A 16,708-nucleotide genomic window follows, 5' to 3' on the forward strand; every position below is an offset into this window, starting at 1 on the left:
TGTTAAAATAACGCTTATGTTACTGTGCACTACTTGTTTGTGTAGATTGAGTTTGTCGATCTCTGAGAGGACCCATCCCACGCTGCCATCACCTCCGCACACCAAGATTCGGAAGTTGTCAAACTTCTGAAACAGGCGCAAACTGGAAAAAACACAACAAAGCCACTCATGTACTTATTCTGCAGGATCAGCTTTCAACTAAAGCCTAATAACAAAACTGGTGCACTTTGATATTTATGGATATTTACAGCAGATTTGTTTGCAAGTGTTTTCCTCACCCAAGGTGTGGCCCACCGTTGACCAGGTCAAAGACTTGAGCTGGGTTCAGAAGCTGCTTGAAGCGCCGTAGGAACTTCACTCCCTGGTTGTCGCCACTTTTGGAGTTGACAAAGACCAGGAGGGGACTGGCACATGACGGGGGACAGGTGGCCTTCCAGAAGCCTGAAGAGTCATGGCAGCAGTAAGAACAACAAAAGTCAACATGGCTCTGTTTCATCAGACTGAAATTTACATGGAAAAAGAACATAAATTACTGTTTTATTGCTGTTTGAATTGAAATTTTTTTGTGTATAGAGTGTCCAAAGTGGAGAAGGAGTCACATAGCAGATCTGCCTAATCAATCTTTTTTGCTCAGTTCTATGCCAGGTCTATAAACGGGATTTCCTCTAATGGCCACTTGAGTTTATTGCCCACTTTTAAATGCACAACTTTCCAGCACTAAAAAAACACATCTTCACAACCTGGTAAGAAAAACATTTTTGGTGTCTATGGTTAGCTTCAACCTCGATATCAACTCTATACTGAATTTCCCGGAGGAACCCACCTGAGGGATTAATAAAGTTGTATCTAATCTAATCTAATATTATTATAAAAGTAATATATCACCTGTTCGATTTTTGTAAGCACTTTAAGATTAGGGGTGTTGCTGTGTGTCAACACAAGCTGACTGGTGTCTGTTCCACTAACTGAGGTCATTGTAGTGGAGCGCTTGATTTTTTTGCAGTTGACACCTTTTTGAGCAATATAATGTTACTGTCTTACTGATAATAGGCCCTACTGTGTGACGTAACCCATCTAAGAAGCCTATGCTTCCATTTTGGTGCGCAACATGCTGTGGTTTCTCTGTATTATTGTAGGGTGTTTATCTTATAATATTTAGTGCCTTGAGGTAACTATTGTTTTTAATGCCATATAAATAAAACTGAATTGAATTGAATGATCATCTTATATCTGCAATAAATGTTCTGTATGCATTCTCTATGTGTTACACATCCTAAAACTTTATCCATCAAGCTTTTTTGTTTTGTTTTTTTAACATTTTCATCTAATTCAAATTGGATTGGATTGAAGAAAAAAAAATATCAGGTAAAACCTTTGATTTGTGCTACTAGAATGTTTAAATAAAACTGTCTTAACTTGATGCTTTAGTTTTTTAAATATCTTACCATGTTATGACTTAAACTTGAGCAGCAGTGCTAGATGCAGCAGGAGGTGTGAGCCAGCTCTGTCATCGCTAAACAGCCTCATCAAATTCCTGTGTGTGTGTGTGTGTGTGTGTGTGTGTGTGTGTGACACCAAGCATAATAATGCATAGGACGGGCTTAACACATGCCACAAACACGTGTTTTGCTGTGCAGTAGAGGACAAAACACATATACATACTCTGGTCTCGGGGAGGTAATGTAACTACCAGCTGTAATCTGAACACTGCCTCTGTGGTGAAAGCTTTGCGCATATTAAGGCTTCAACCTTAAATATATGGGAATACCATCTCTGGCAGCATGGACACAATCGTCCTTCTTCATATCTTTCTCATTCTCTTTAATCTCTTCCTCTACAATCTTTTGATTTATCGTCCTTTCTGGGTCACTCTCTTTGTGACTGTTTCTGTAAAGGATGAACAGAGGGAGAGCACATGAAAGTGGAGGAGAGAGAAAGGACAAGCAGGGAGTCACGATACTCTGGCACGTGCTACAGTCAGCCCCCCCAGCCAATTACAACCAAACTCCCCCTCTTTTCAGCCAGTGTTCGAGCAGAGGGGATCCTGGCACGTGCCGAGATGACGGCGAGAGAAGGACAGAAAGAGCGCAAGAAAGAGAAAGAGGGAGAGAGACAGAGAGAGAGAGAGAGAGAGAGAGAGCCTAACGAAGCATATATCTCCCCTTTTGTTAGCCCTCTCCCTATCCCACATGTTAATGTGAGTCTGCCTCTCAGGTGCTGATCTTCATCTAAAACGGATTTAAGCACTGGCAAACACACACACACACACACACACACACACACACACACACACACACACACACACACACACACACACACACACACACACACACACACACACACACACACACACACACACACACACCTGTATAAAGTCTGTCTTTATGTTGAGATCATAAGTAGAGTCTGAGGGTATTATGAAGCCTCTTGCACAGTTGTATCATTATCAAATTGGGTTTTTATCACATGCACACGTCTTGTGAGAGGATCTATTTTAAGAAACGTGTGTTTCAAACTGTCACATGGGTCTATTTTTAACCACCTCGCTATATGAGAAACAGGCAGTGTCCTGGAACACATACCTTGTCATGATCCTGTATTAACACTCTATACTGAACTCCATATAAAAAGAAATGGAAGAGGGAATTTATAGCAACAGTTTGTCATTTTTGTCTATTCTATGTCTCAGTAATTTAATATGTAAAAGGGAGGCACTCTTGAGTAAATCAGAATGTGAGACATAAATGTGGATAACTTGTGAATAAAACCTAAACATTTCCTGCTGCATACAGTTTATGTTTTGGGTCTGCTCTTTTTTTAAAAGTGCATCCATGGGTTTTTACAGAATATATGAACTTTGTACATTTGTTGGAGCGATAAAGCACACACACAATAATGAAGAGTTTAGTAGTGATGGTTTGAAAAGAACAGTTTAACAAAAAACAAAATAATTTTACACTGTCATTCATTTAACACCGCCAAAAAATCTAGTCATATAGTCATATATACATGGTTGAACCACTTATGCCGCAGTTTAATAAACTTGCTTTGGGTCTGTTTGGTGCTAAGATCAGAGGGGAAAATAATTTTATCATTTTTTATTTCTTCAGAGAAGAAGGTATTGAGAAAAGGAAAGTGTCAGTGGCTGTGTCCCTGAGTGGATGCTGACTAAACCAAAATGAAACATCCTCCCTGCCACTATCTTTTCATACGATAGAGCAAAAGGTCAAAGTTCAATGAGAAGTCATCAGCTGAACAAATAAGAGCAAAATCTCATGAATTCACCTCTGAAAACTAATGACAGGTGCAACCTCTGACCCTCAGAGTGAGTCAGCACGATTGCACGGCTGATCACGTGTGTGTTGCCTACCATCTGAGTCGATGCTGTTGAGAGCAGTAGGGGGGATGATGGAGACTTTGCATTGACCTAGGGGACACTTGCGTGGATATAAGTCCATGCAGGCTGTGTGCACCTAAAAGAACAACACCAAATACAGGGAATTAAAACTCTAAGCAGATTTTAGATATAAGATTATTGATTTTTCCATAATTTAGTGGGCTGGTTTCAGTCATTATGCAAATGTACTGTTTATAAGATTGGGGAAACCTGCAGTCAGCTAAGACTGAAGAAGTCACTTGGATGAGTGATGAAATGTTTCTCCCATGAAAATGCTACGTCCATATGAACAGAATCCACCTTTGGAGACTCAGGAGGTAGAGCAGGTCATCTGCTGATCAGAAGGTTGGTGGTTCAATTCCTGGCTCCCCCAGTCTTCATGCCAAATATCCTTAGGCAAGATACTAACCCCCACTTGCTCTCTGATGCATCCATCGGCGTTTGAATGCGTATGAATGTATGTTAGTTAGAAAGCACTGACAAAGCATAGACAACAGTACTTGTGTGAATGGGTGTGTATGGGTGAATGCAGGGTATTGTATAGAGCACTTGGAGTACTCCAGGAGAGTAGAAAAGCGCCATATAAGAATCAGTCCATTTACGTAACGCCATGTATACCTTGTGTCATTTTGGCAGCAAAATGGGGAGCAACACTATATCATGGTCATAATGGTAATAATGTTATACTTGATCATGGTAAATATGCAGAATTTGTAAACAAAGGAAAAGAGTTTTGTACTGGAAGCTGGTTTGCAGGCTCTGATAGCATTTGGGTAAAGTCCTTCTGAAGTGTAAAAAGAGGGACTGTATTTCCCAAAATACAATCTTAAAACCATCAGATATTGTTATTAAGGTTTTTATTACCTTTTGTAATTCATCTGTATTGATCAACCAGATATTTATTGTCTGCAATAAAGAAAGCCAGGAGTAACTGACAGCTGCCTCCAGAGGATGACTACAAGTTGAGTTCCCAGATTGTTCCAGCTGGCTCTCCAGATTTCTCAGATTCCAATCATTCACGAGTTTGTGGTGAGTGCCAGGACAAGCCCAAGTGCTGCGATCAGCCCAGCGAAAAAGGAAACCTCCAAACATCTACTGTCCATGCTTGGATCAGAGCCTTGGCACGACAACAGGGAACCTACATAAAATTAACCAGATGGTTTTATTGTTATGTGCGATGTGCATGTGATAGATGCCTTACCATAGCTTTGCACCAGAGGCAGCGCCAATCCTGCAGTCTCAGCACGCTGCCACACGTCTTATCACACACAGCACACTTGGCACTGACAGGCAGGTTGCCTTCCAACCACTGGTGAGGCATTGCAATCTGTAGGTTTCAAACACACACACACACACAAAATTAAAAATGGTTAATAATGTCGGCTTCCGTTCACTTGAACTAGGACAGTTTTCTATATTGACTCCCACATTATATTTTAGAAACTCTTTGCAGAAAACCAGGCTGAGGAAATTCCCAACCAGCTCAAAATCTTATTAAAAAATTACATGAACATTCTGCCTTTCAAAGAAGACTGCTTTTGAACAAACTTACCCCATCCTCATCCTCAATGATATCCTTCCCTATGGAGGCCAGGGTGGTCCATTTACAATTGTTGGTGGCTCTGACAGCACAGCGTTTGTGCGCTTTGAATTTGCACACTGTAAAACACAAATATCACACCTGAGTCTGACAATGGTTTCCACCTTTCAACTGTCATTTTGATGATTATGACAGTTATTTATGAATCAAACAGTGATCCAGATAATCTTCCTCCAAAGACTATAAACCATGTATTTCTAGCCAATTTAAGATCAATTCAGTTTGAATTGAATTGTCATTTTTTTCTAATTTGATAAAATTTAGAACTTTTATTGTCATTGTACACTTGCTTGCACAGTCAAATTAGGTAGCAAGACCACAAAGGTGCGAAAGTAAAGAAAACAATATACAAGAAAAGAAAGAGAAACAATATAAGAATACTATGTACACTATATACACGTTGTTTGGGTTGCAAGAAGCATTGTGGGGGTGTGTACAAGGGCATCATAATAAAATGCAATAAATAATAATAGGGTGGAAGGGCTATGGTTGTTAAGGATAGGGATGGAAATTGCACATCTGCCGAAATATTGCACAGGAACAAAAAAAAATGGCAGCAACATAATATGAATTATTTTTCTTGACTGAAAACACAAATGAAGACCTCAGAAACAGACACACCCAGTGTTTTAATAAATTAGTCCAAATGAGAGGCCTACTGTGTGCGTAAATTCTCAAAAAAGTTCTGAAAACACTGTTCATCGTGAGCCATATTAGCCCAGTTTACAACCTGACATTTGCATTTCAAACTGCAGATTGGGGCAAGGGATTGACCTGGCAACCTTCTGGCTGGTACATGACCTGTTCTACCTCCTGCAGCACCCTATGTGAGACAAAACTATTCAACTCATGAACTTGACTACCTCCATTTGAGAGGTAGTTTGCAACAGAGTCATGCTAGGTGTTGTCTGTCTCCATTGTCTGTGCTAAATTAAGCTAAGAGAGTATTAGAGTGCTATCAATTCGCCTATCAAATACCTAACTATTCAACTGAAATGTCAGACGCTTCTTGATTTAAGAAGTAATGTCGTAGTTAGAGAACAATGGTTTTTAGCAGTGTTACATTGCTAACCTTACTTTCACTATGCGTTTACTGTCTACCAGAAAATCAAGAAAATGAAGGCTGAAAAAAGCAACCAAAACTGGAAGAGGACAGCATTTTTTTCCTAGACTGTTGGAGAGATTGAGTAGTTCTCCCAGGTTAATCAAATGCTGCATGGTTCAGCAATGGGAATGATTGTGGAAGGTCTACCGGGCAAACGAAATGTTGCTCTGGTGTCAAAGGAGGTAAAGAGTGATCGAAACAAAGAAAAAAAAGAAGGAACCTTGAATGGACATTCACTTAACAAAGAGAGATCTGGAGCTTCACAGGGCTTAAGCCTGGTAAGATTTTTGTTACTTGATCAGTGTAAACACAGAGCTACAAGTAGGTGTGGTGATGGAGGGATCTTACATCATTTTTACTAAAGATGATCAGTGCTGACAAAGTCATTGTACAACTTTAACATCCAGTCCATCAAGCTTTAGTCCATATAAATGAGAAGCAGAAGCATGGACTTGAATGCGTTTAATGCTGGCTGCTTTGAACAGGAATGAAGAGTGAAGTGTAAATACAACATAAATGTCTCTTAAGAAACAGTACAGTGGCACAGACAGACGGAGACTGCTCTCGACTTTTTCTCCTGTAAAGATGAGGCACTTAGCAGACTCATGAATAATGTCTGTGATATGGGGAGCTTTGCTTCCAGCTACCCCACCTTGTTGTCCTCTCTCTCTCTAAACACGCAAAACCTCATCATTAGGCATGCCACACAGATACACTACAAACTGAGCCAAAGTCATATCCGGGAGCAAAATCAATGTTTCAATCTCGTCTACCACTAAATGCTGTTAGAGAGCATTAGTAGGACGTTAAGAGAATTCTCAGGACATAATACCACTGCCTGTTAATGGCCAAACACAGAGCCGTCATACAAACCAGACTAGAAGAAAACATTGTCTCAGACTGTGAGTGTCTGTGTGAGGGTGAAATACAGACGGAAAGGCAAACTGCTTTTACGGTTTGTGTGTGTGTTTATGGGTAGGTAGCACAAATCAATCCCCACTGACTGTCCCGTGCAGGAAATCGAAGGGAAATTTAAGCCACGCTGATTGCTGTGAAACTGTTTGGCAGGCTGCCCTCAAAGTTTAATAAAGACTGCATTCTATGATAGCCTCTCTATTTTCTTGTCTCCCACTCTCTCCCATTCTCACATACTGGTTCTCATATTCCCACGGGTGATCCTCCCATTCTCACTGTCGCTGCTGACAATGAAAGTATTTTGAAATAACTCCAATGAATTAGCCATTCTGCAGAACATACAGGAACATGTAGGCATGCTTAGGACACATTTAAATAATGTGTGCCAAACATCACATTTTAAAAAATGCAACGATTTGGTTAAAACAATGCCCTTTTATAGCTAAATGTCTTTGAAATCTTTTTAATCTTCAGTGCTTATCCAGCTATGGTTGTCAGGGTGGAGCGTGTCCCTGCAGATAAGTTCCTTACAGTAAAATTCCCTAGCCAGTCAGCAGGTGCTAACCACTCCAACTCTGTGCTAAAGATGTGTGAACACAGTAACAACTGTTGTAACATGCACACCTGAATGGTACGGCTATGTCAAAGCTAGATAAAGCCCTGTGTTATCACAAAAGTTATGACATAGTTTATTTGTGCAGTAAATTGAATAATTTACCGCAAATTTTCTACTCTTACTGAGGACTCAAAAGACTTTGACACTACATTTGCCACATTTGTCCATTGACAGACATTCATTTTTACAGCTTTGTACCTATCACACACACACTTCCACACATTCACTAAAATTGGACTGTGGACAACTTGGGGTTCAACATCTTATCCAAGGACACCAGAGATCAAACCACTGACTTTCCAGGTTGTAGATCTACCTCCTGAGCCACAGGTGCTTTACAACTGCTTTGTATCACCAAAACATTTACAAATTACAGCAGTATTGTCCAAAACTCTTGAACCACCTCTCATTTCTTTCTATTTTGCTTTCAAGAAGGGAGACCTTAACTGTAGTCTTGAGCAAGACAGCTGGAACAGCTACGACCTTAATTGCATCATTGGAAGGAATTGGATGGATGGGTGGATGTATCTTGGATAATAGCTCTCCAGACTTTCTGAAGGTCTTTCCAAGTGTTTCTTTTAATATTGGCTGCTTTTTCTCTTATTTTCAGTCCACTCATTTTACATGACCATTTTCAGAGGAATGTTGTTTTGATTGTTATGCCACTTAACACTGTCCCATGAATCACTCAAGCATAAAAAAGGCATCTAACACAGTGTATGAGCCAGTGTTGTCTATACATACAATTTAGCGAAGAGCTCTGTTGTCTCACTCTGAGTTATCTAACTCAGAAAGGTGAAGTGAAAGTTATTACTGAGTTGATGACAACACAGTGTTATCCTAAAAAAATATAAAGAAATAAGGTTGTGGATCTACTTCAGTACTTACAATCATTTTGCACGTTAGCAGACAATAAAAAAATATATGAAATCTTTTATTGATATGTTAAAAAGTGGCACTGGCCATTTTAAAAATTAAAATAAACATATAAGCATTTTTATGCCATTACTGTATATCCATATGTAACTTTCACTTTGCTTCATGGTGATTTAGCCCAAAAAACAATGTCCATGAATGTCTGCCTGTAGGTACCTTGTGCCCAATGGAAGGCTTCTCTCAGTGATGTATAATGAAAACCCCATAATCTCAATGCACCTTCCTATTGTTGCTTGTCTATGCGTGGCGCAAAATAAGCCGATTCAAATAACAACCATTAGATACTGCTCTAATGATTTGGTCTTTCTCTCTACGTCTCTCTCTTTTGCCTTCTGCTCTGGAAATGAGAGGATAATGAGCACTGAGTGGCGAGGCTCTCACTGCCTCCACACGTATACAGCAAACCCAACGCACATGTAGGCACACACACAGGACTGAGTTACACATGCACATGCTCACAGGGGAACATTAGCAAAATTAGAGTGAGAGGATATGCAGATGGTGCTCATTATGGCCTGCTGCCTGTCAATAACACTTTACACCAGCTAAAAGAAAGTACAAAAAAGAAAAAAAATAGTGTTAGCCCCCCATGTCAAACACCTTCCTCATAACACCCCACTTCTCTGTTCTTTCACACATGAGGTGAGGAGATATGGTGTCATTCGTGATCCTTTAACAGTTTTTTCCCTGTTAAGGGCAATTGGAGGCAAGTGAAATGCTATTTTTAAAAAATGCAGTCTAAGTCAACGCTTATCTAACGCGCAATATGGCATAAAAGCATATGAATACAGGGTGACATGCATTGATATGCTGGCTGTGAGCTTGGTGGGCATCCTGCTCCACAACCCAGTGCATTTCAAAGACTCTTGCTGGCTCAGGTATATCCAATCTGCTGCACTTGGGCAGACACAAGAAAAGGCTTTTCTCACTTCAGTGACTCACCAGTCCTTACGTAAAATAGCAATATAGCCTTCCCAAAGTGCCTATAGACCTGCCAACTCACAGGCTTTGCTTCCAAAGCAAAATCATCTGTTGCAATACTATAGGGTGTCTGATCTTAAAAGAGTGGCTATTTGAAGAAGGAGCCAGGAAAGAGAGTTATGTAAGAAAACACTATGTGTCTAAAAACAAATTCTTCACAAGATAATTCAGCATCATTTCAACCTGCCTCATTCTCATTAAAGAAGACTTAATGTGCCCATTTCCATCTCTATCATGATATGCTTAGACTCTACTAGACTAGCTTTGTGTGCTTCAGAATTCAAACCTATCTTTATTTGTCCTATGCTGAGTCTTGATGCGAGTTGATCCTCTGTGTGAAGCAAGTAGTTTTAGCTTCCTTGCCTGTTCCACATGAGACGACCATATTAGGAGTAACCACTCTCACCGACATGACACAGACACAAGTTAAAAAACATTTTAAAAAAGCAATCTGAAGCCTGAGCTTTAGTTTCACAGGGATTACTTAGTACAGCGGTCCCCAACCCCCGGGCCTCGGACCGGTACCGGTCTGTGAGTTGAGGCTCAGGTGTGAAATGTATAGTTTTCAGGGTTTTTATCGGTTTTCAGCGTTATTTTGTTATCATTTTTATTGTTAACTCGGTTTTCCTGGGTCTTTTCACGTGTGTTATGAATAAATCTTATTTTTTTCGGTACCAGTACTACTTTTATTTTGTTGTATTTATCCGCGACACCTTAAAGGCCGGTCCGTGAAAATATTGTCGGTCCGTGGCGCAAAAAAGGTTGGAGACTGCTGGCTTAGTACATATGCTCACATTATTATTTGATATAGATATAGTGAAGCACAGACTTACGCAAAACAGCTCATATTAGGGCAACTACCATGAGCTCCCTTCTGTTAAAAAAGGATTTTTACTCTACCTGGAGATACTTGCCAGCTGACCTAATAATCACCATAATTACACCTAAGTCCATGGTGACTGAAATGTAGGACGAGACATGGAATGTCCACGTCAATCTGAGAGGAAAAGCAGCCAAATTTACATCTGGTGTGTTGGGATGGGCAGAGTTCTGGAATCTTTTTGATCATACGTCACATATTTGTTTACTCTGTGAGGCTGCGGTTAGCTCTCCAATCAGTGTAGGTGTTTGTGTTGGAGAAGTAAAATGCATTTTAAGACATTTTAAGTGTTACATATGTGACAATTTTTGCGACCTTTTTTGCAACCTAAAAACCCCCCAAAAAAAACAACAACAAAAACAAGTACCATGGTCTTTAGTGACCTCATAGCTGTTGAGAGCCATGCAGTTAGCAGCAGTGCAGCGGTTCTTTGGAAGTTTGGATGGATGTCATACCTCCTACACCAACAATTTTCTTCATTGTCTGCAGTAGTTTGTGGCACGAGTGAAAAGCTTACCGGTAGATGACAAATTTTTTCCGTTGTCTCTCTGTCCTCCTCTCTCTTGTTTGCACTCGTGCCATCTTCTGAAGCTTTTAGTGCACTTAGGCTAACACTATGTTACTGTCAACTCAGTACTAACTTAACATTATTTCACTTCACCTTTTTGTTGTTAGATAGCTCTACTGCACAGGACCTATCATTTGTGTGAGGAGATGCACTTACAGTGAGAACAGGGACAGGAGAAACTAGCGGACTGCAAATGGAGTATTGAGTAGTCTATGTGCTAGTGCCAAAAATCTTTTGATTTTTCATCCAGTGATGACAAAAACATGTTGGCTTACCCCAAATTTAAAGTGAAATACATGAAATAATGATCCTTTTTGAGTTTCACACTTGTGATAGTAAACATGTGTAGTTTTGAGTGTATTTGTACTCACCTTCACAAGAGAGGCCGTGAGATGTGACCCCAGACAAACTATCCTTACAAACATTGCAAAAGGTGGGCCGTGCATGGGAGCAGGCGTACCAGTTGTGCATCCCTGAGAAATGTTCCACATTAAACTGTGCTGTCTGGCAAAGGAGAGGTGAAAACAGCAGTCACATGTCACAAATGTAAGCATGATCAAAAAGAAAAAACATTGAACATTGATTTACAGACACACAATTGATACTCGACTCCTTTGTGGTATACTAGCTTTCTTTTAGAATAACTATTATTCATTTTCCCCTAACACCATGACAACATTAGTTAGGAAAGTGCCTGGTATAAGAAAAGAGCCTCCACAGGAGAGAGAGAGCCTCCACTTCCTTAGAGTTGTTAGAGTGACGACTTTTACAAAAAGCTACACACCCAGGTCAGATGAACTGGATGCCTCTACACATTAGTATATGGAGAGGTCCTACTGTGGAGCCACAGTGTAGTGTACCCATGTGGGTGTTGCATCTGCAGTAGTTGGCGCAGTCCTGGATATAATTGGTTTTTCACAAGTACAACTCTAACAGGTGCTTACAAACTGGGGTACTTGCATTCTTTAACAGTGTCACATAAAAGGATACAGCAATTAAATGCTGCTGTGTGGACATATTGGCAGGAGTGCGCATGCTTGTGTGTCTGTGTGCGTGTGTTTGTGTGAACATGTGTGTTCCCTGTGTTGTGTGAGCTCTGGGGTTGCTGCAGCACTGCAGTGCAGTAAGGGGGTGAGGGATGGGGTCTTATATAAGATTTCCCTCTCAAATCAAAGGCATTAAAATGCAGCACAGCTTTCTTCCTGTGCTCGCCACATCACCTCGCTGTCAGTGCACAGCCAGGATTTACAGTCTTCTTAACATATTCTGTTGACAGTGGAATACGCTGAGCAGTTACGATCAGTTTTGATGCTGGTAACATGTTTTCTAGATTCTTCAAGAAATACTGGCTTGAAGTGAAAAAAAAAGCTTTCAAATAGGCATCTACCGAGTATGTTCTGTGTTAGAAAGTCATAAGGAGAAAAAACACTTGGGAGAATAGGATGTGCCAATACAGTTTTTCTTACTGTTACTCTGCCCAGTGTCGAACATGTGACAACATGCGGGTGGAGGCGTGCTTATGCATGTGCTGCAGCCCTATCTGAACTCCGCATTTCTATGTATCCCATCCCCAAAACTGCCAAACAACACCCCCCCCCCCCCCCCTCCCCTCCACAAACACACACACACACACACACGCACACACACACACTTTAATCTGTTGAACTGGACCTTACCTCGTAATGCTCTCTGGACTGGACGGACTTGAGCGAGCTGATCCAGTCCTCCATCTCTTTCCTGTTCTCAGCACAGAGGATGAGCCTACGGAACGGAGTGATCACCTGGAGGCAAAGGGGGGAGGAGGTACGAGAGAGTGAGACAGATACTGTGGCTAAACAGCGAGACAGCGCAAGCGAAACAGAGCTTAATGTTTCCAGCTCTTTCCTCTTCAGCCTGCGGTACCTCTGAGTGGAGAACAACCGGCTCTGTCTTTAAGAGAGAGCAAGGATGTAAAGCCCCCCTCCCTCTTTCTCTCTCTCCTTCGCTCTCTCTCTCTCTTACATACATACACTCTCTTTGTCTCTCATTAACTCTAGCTCACTCACACCTTCTTCAGTTAAGTCTCTTCCCAGCTCTTCATGAGGCTTTGAGGCAGATATGTGCTGACAGGCAAAGAGCCTCACTAAAGGCAAAGAGCCTCTCTCTCTCCCGTTGCCTCCTCCTCTCTCGTCCTCTACTTGTGAGCATGTGTGTGTGTGTGTTCGTGTGTTTAAAGGACAGTGCCTGTAGATAACCCTACAGACAAACAGCACCCTTTCAACAGCCCATCACTTATTTATGCTCACTCATCTTAAAAATTCCTTCTCTCCATTTCTTTCCAAGTCATTGTTTTCCCACAGTGTGTTATCTTGATTTACATTAGTGAGAGGAGAGAGTTGAAATACAGGCACGGCTCACACACACGTACACAAGATAATCTCACAGCACTAAAACTGCTCCAACCACTAGCTTTCTATCTGCAAGAAATGCTTTGTCTAAAGCAGGTCACTAAATACAAATGCCATATTTTAAGTGGACTGTATTACCAAATGAGATAATAATTAAAACCATGTAATTCATTTATTGAGCTATCCAGTCTGCTTTTTGGACAAGTGTGGAAAACAAAGTGTAAAAATAAAGAGCTAAATTTAAAATACTGTCTACAGAGAAGCTGCTTGTGAAATCTGTAGACTGTATAGATAAGATGGTCATAGCCACAATAACTTGAAAATTGGCACAGCATTACTTGTCTGATACTGCCTCTAGTTAAATGTTTTATTCATTGTTATTTTTGATTTTTAAAACCAACTGTGACAAACAAGCAATACTAGTGCATCATTAGTAGGAACTTATTACTCACAAGTAGGGATGGGTATCGTTTAGGTTTTATCCGATACCGGTGCCAAATCGGTACTTTTGAAACGGTGCCGGTGCTTAAACGGTGCTCAAACCGGTGCTTAAAGAATGGAGAACACAAACTTTGTCCAAAAACCTCTCATGTTCAGCTGTTTGTTTGTTTTTTTTGTAAAAAGATAACAATGTTAGCCTTTTCTGCAGCTATGGGGCATATATGGTATCACTCTTGGCTGGAAGCAGTGCTTAAACAATGGAAAAAAAACACAAACTTTGTCCAAAAACCTCTCATGTTTAACTGTTTCCCACTTTTTCTTTGGTCATTTTAGCCTTTTTGTCCAGGGTGAAGGGAGTATCTGCCATCAAACAAGAGGACAGCCGCATGTAGCTATGATGATGTTTGCTAGTTCACCTTACATGCATTAATGTAATAACGTGGTTAGCCTACTCAACGTAAATTACACTCGAACAACATGAAGCTACTCACGCAGAGAAGAACGGCTTCTGCTGCCATCATCATCCTCATCATTTCTGCTACACTGACAGGGCTAGGGGCCAGGACTCTATTCTTCGGGTTTTTGGGGGATGTTGCTCCGGGTCCGATAACAGGCACCACACCCAACGTGCACAGTGTGAGGTCTCGCAGCAAGCTATCAAATACGGCGCATTTCTCGGCTTTTAAAAAAAACGCTATGCGCTATGACAGTATCACAGTATCAGCTTAAAGCACTTGTTGCTGCTGAGTTTGCATCTTTTGCTGTGAAGTACAGCCAGACTTTTGACCGCTTCGCCTTGGACATTTTTAATCTGTAGCTCTGCTCTAACTGAACGTACGTACCTGGCCCCGCCTACTATCCTGGGAAACGTAAAATGATTGGCTAGAAGTGTATCACAGCTCAGGAAAAAAAAGCACCGAAATAAAGCACCGAAATGTGCGCTGCTTTTCGGTCTGGTTACTACCGTTTATGTCAGAACCGGTGCCATCATGGCACCGGACACCGGTACCCATCCCTACTCACAAGGTATCTCTATCCTAAAGCTTTTTCACTCTAAATGGGCCCATAATTCACAAAGTGAAAATGAAGCTATGTTGAAAGACACAGAAAACTAGCAACTAAAATTACAAATCACCAAGAAAGAGGTCACAGACTGAGACAACTGGGTTTCCGATTCCGATTCCATTGGAAGGATTTAGGTTTAAATGACTTTCATGTTGGCTTCACATGCTTTTAAAGAGCTTGGGAATCATAACGCCAACAGGTAACAAGGAGGAAAACACACTAACAAATGGTGAAACAAAACATCCAAATGACCTGGGAGATTAACAACACAATAGGACACAGACAGATGCTAAACAATTAGGCTAAGGAGTGTTATTAGGAAGGATAGATCCATATAAACACAAAGAATGGTCACTTTAGTTTTAGGAGCTCTTGCTCTTGTTCCCCAACATTTTCTCAGAAACAGTTTGTGGTGAATTATGATACATCAAAAAAAAGCTAAGAATTATAAATTGCTTGAAGCTTGCATTGATGTGGGACTCAGACATTCAGCCACTGAGCCATGGCTCTGTGGTACACACAAAGATTGCAGGGGAAAAGATGCAGAAAAGTATATACAAGGTGTCTTTACACCTTGTATATACTTTGTTTTACTTCATATTTAATACTTTACTGTGTAGCATAATGTTTTGCTATGTAATAATAACTTAACATGCTCTACCTTGTAGTTAAACTGTACTGTGAATCTGAAAAATAAAATTTTTTTAGATGTGAAAATAATTTTCTGTCTTTTATGATGGCAAAATGTTTCATTGCAACACTTTGTGTTCTTGCAGCAGGTGCAGGATCTCTGTTGATACTAGTCCGAGGGAACAACAACATCTTCTGTGTCCGAGGTATATCAGATGCCGAAGTGGTATCCAGTCATGATCACACTCTTGCATTTCAGAAGCTGTTTAAAAAAGAAACCAAAACCCACAAGATTTTCTTTGCTTCTAGCTATGCTCATGTGTATCAGCAAAGTATCTGCTGTCATCAAGCAACATATATTTTGAAATTTTATTGATGGTGATGTTTTTCCTTCATCCAGCTGCTACCCAGACCAAGCTCCATGTTGCTGCTTCCGGTCTAGAAAGAGCTCCATACCGTTTCGGTCATACATACAGCTGTGAATGAGCAGATGAGCTTCAATGCCCACAACGTAACTTTCAAACCCAGAGGCAGCATCTACCTCTGTCCATTATTTTATCAGCTCAGACTTGTGTGAACAATAGTCCAATGATGTATTCTGTATACAGTTAAGGACCTTAGTCAGTGAAATCTATATGTGAGGAAATACTAGCCTCTAAACAAAAGATCATTGACACAGATGTTATATAGGGAGGAGACAAGGCACTTAAGGAATTCTGAACAGAAATCTACTGGAGACTAACTTTGACCAAAACAGTGCAGACATAATTAATCTCTTTTTGATATACATATACAATTCTATGCACTTATATTTTGCAATCACATACTGTAAAAACGCAGAAATGGAAATCAGGAACATAAATAAAGGTCTGCATCTCCGCTGTGTCTTTATCTTCTGTTCTGGTGCTTCTCTTTGAGGTCACCTCATGTGCATATTTTAATTTACTGTTACATTCTTCATTGCCATCATCAAGTGTTTTCATTATCCATTACTCAGAAGAAACAGCACTGTCTTATTACTCCCTCCCCTCTCTCTCTGACTCACTGTGTCGCATTGTGTCTAATAAAACAGCCTCAGATTTTACACCTGCTTTCATCCACATGTTACATTTTTAGGTGCAGTTTGCTCTGCTGGAGCTAATCTTAGGAAGGATAGTTCACAAGCAGTCAGTTATTAAGTTTCTGTT

The 16,708-nt window shown here is 40.6% G+C and overlaps 1 protein-coding gene across 14 annotated transcripts in view; it reads right to left on the reverse strand.

Annotated features, from left to right (window-relative positions):
- Window positions 1-16,708, reverse strand: part of dgkh (diacylglycerol kinase, eta) — an 80,022-nt gene that overhangs the window by 23,711 nt on the left and 39,603 nt on the right. For 12 of the 14 annotated variants that reach the window (XM_026145821.1, XM_026145816.1, XM_026145817.1 and 9 more), the window contains 7 exons: window positions 12,675-12,779; window positions 11,370-11,502; window positions 4,950-5,056; window positions 4,599-4,724; window positions 3,371-3,473; window positions 279-441; window positions 34-142 (listed from right to left, as the gene is read on the reverse strand). In XM_026145821.1, coding sequence (XP_026001606.1) covers window positions 34-142; window positions 279-441; window positions 3,371-3,473; window positions 4,599-4,724; window positions 4,950-5,056; window positions 11,370-11,502; window positions 12,675-12,779 — 846 coding nt within the window. Of the gene's footprint in view, window positions 1-33; window positions 143-278; window positions 442-3,370; window positions 3,474-4,598; window positions 4,725-4,949; window positions 5,057-11,369; window positions 11,503-12,674; window positions 12,780-12,900; window positions 12,981-13,045; window positions 13,684-16,708 lie in introns of those variants that run through there. The other 2 variants (XM_026145826.1, XM_026145827.1) reach the window with 2 other exon arrangements.

Source organism: Astatotilapia calliptera, chromosome 16 (genome assembly GCF_900246225.1).
Source record: "Astatotilapia calliptera chromosome 16, fAstCal1.2, whole genome shotgun sequence".
Lineage (NCBI taxonomy): Eukaryota > Metazoa > Chordata > Actinopteri > Cichliformes > Cichlidae > Astatotilapia > Astatotilapia calliptera.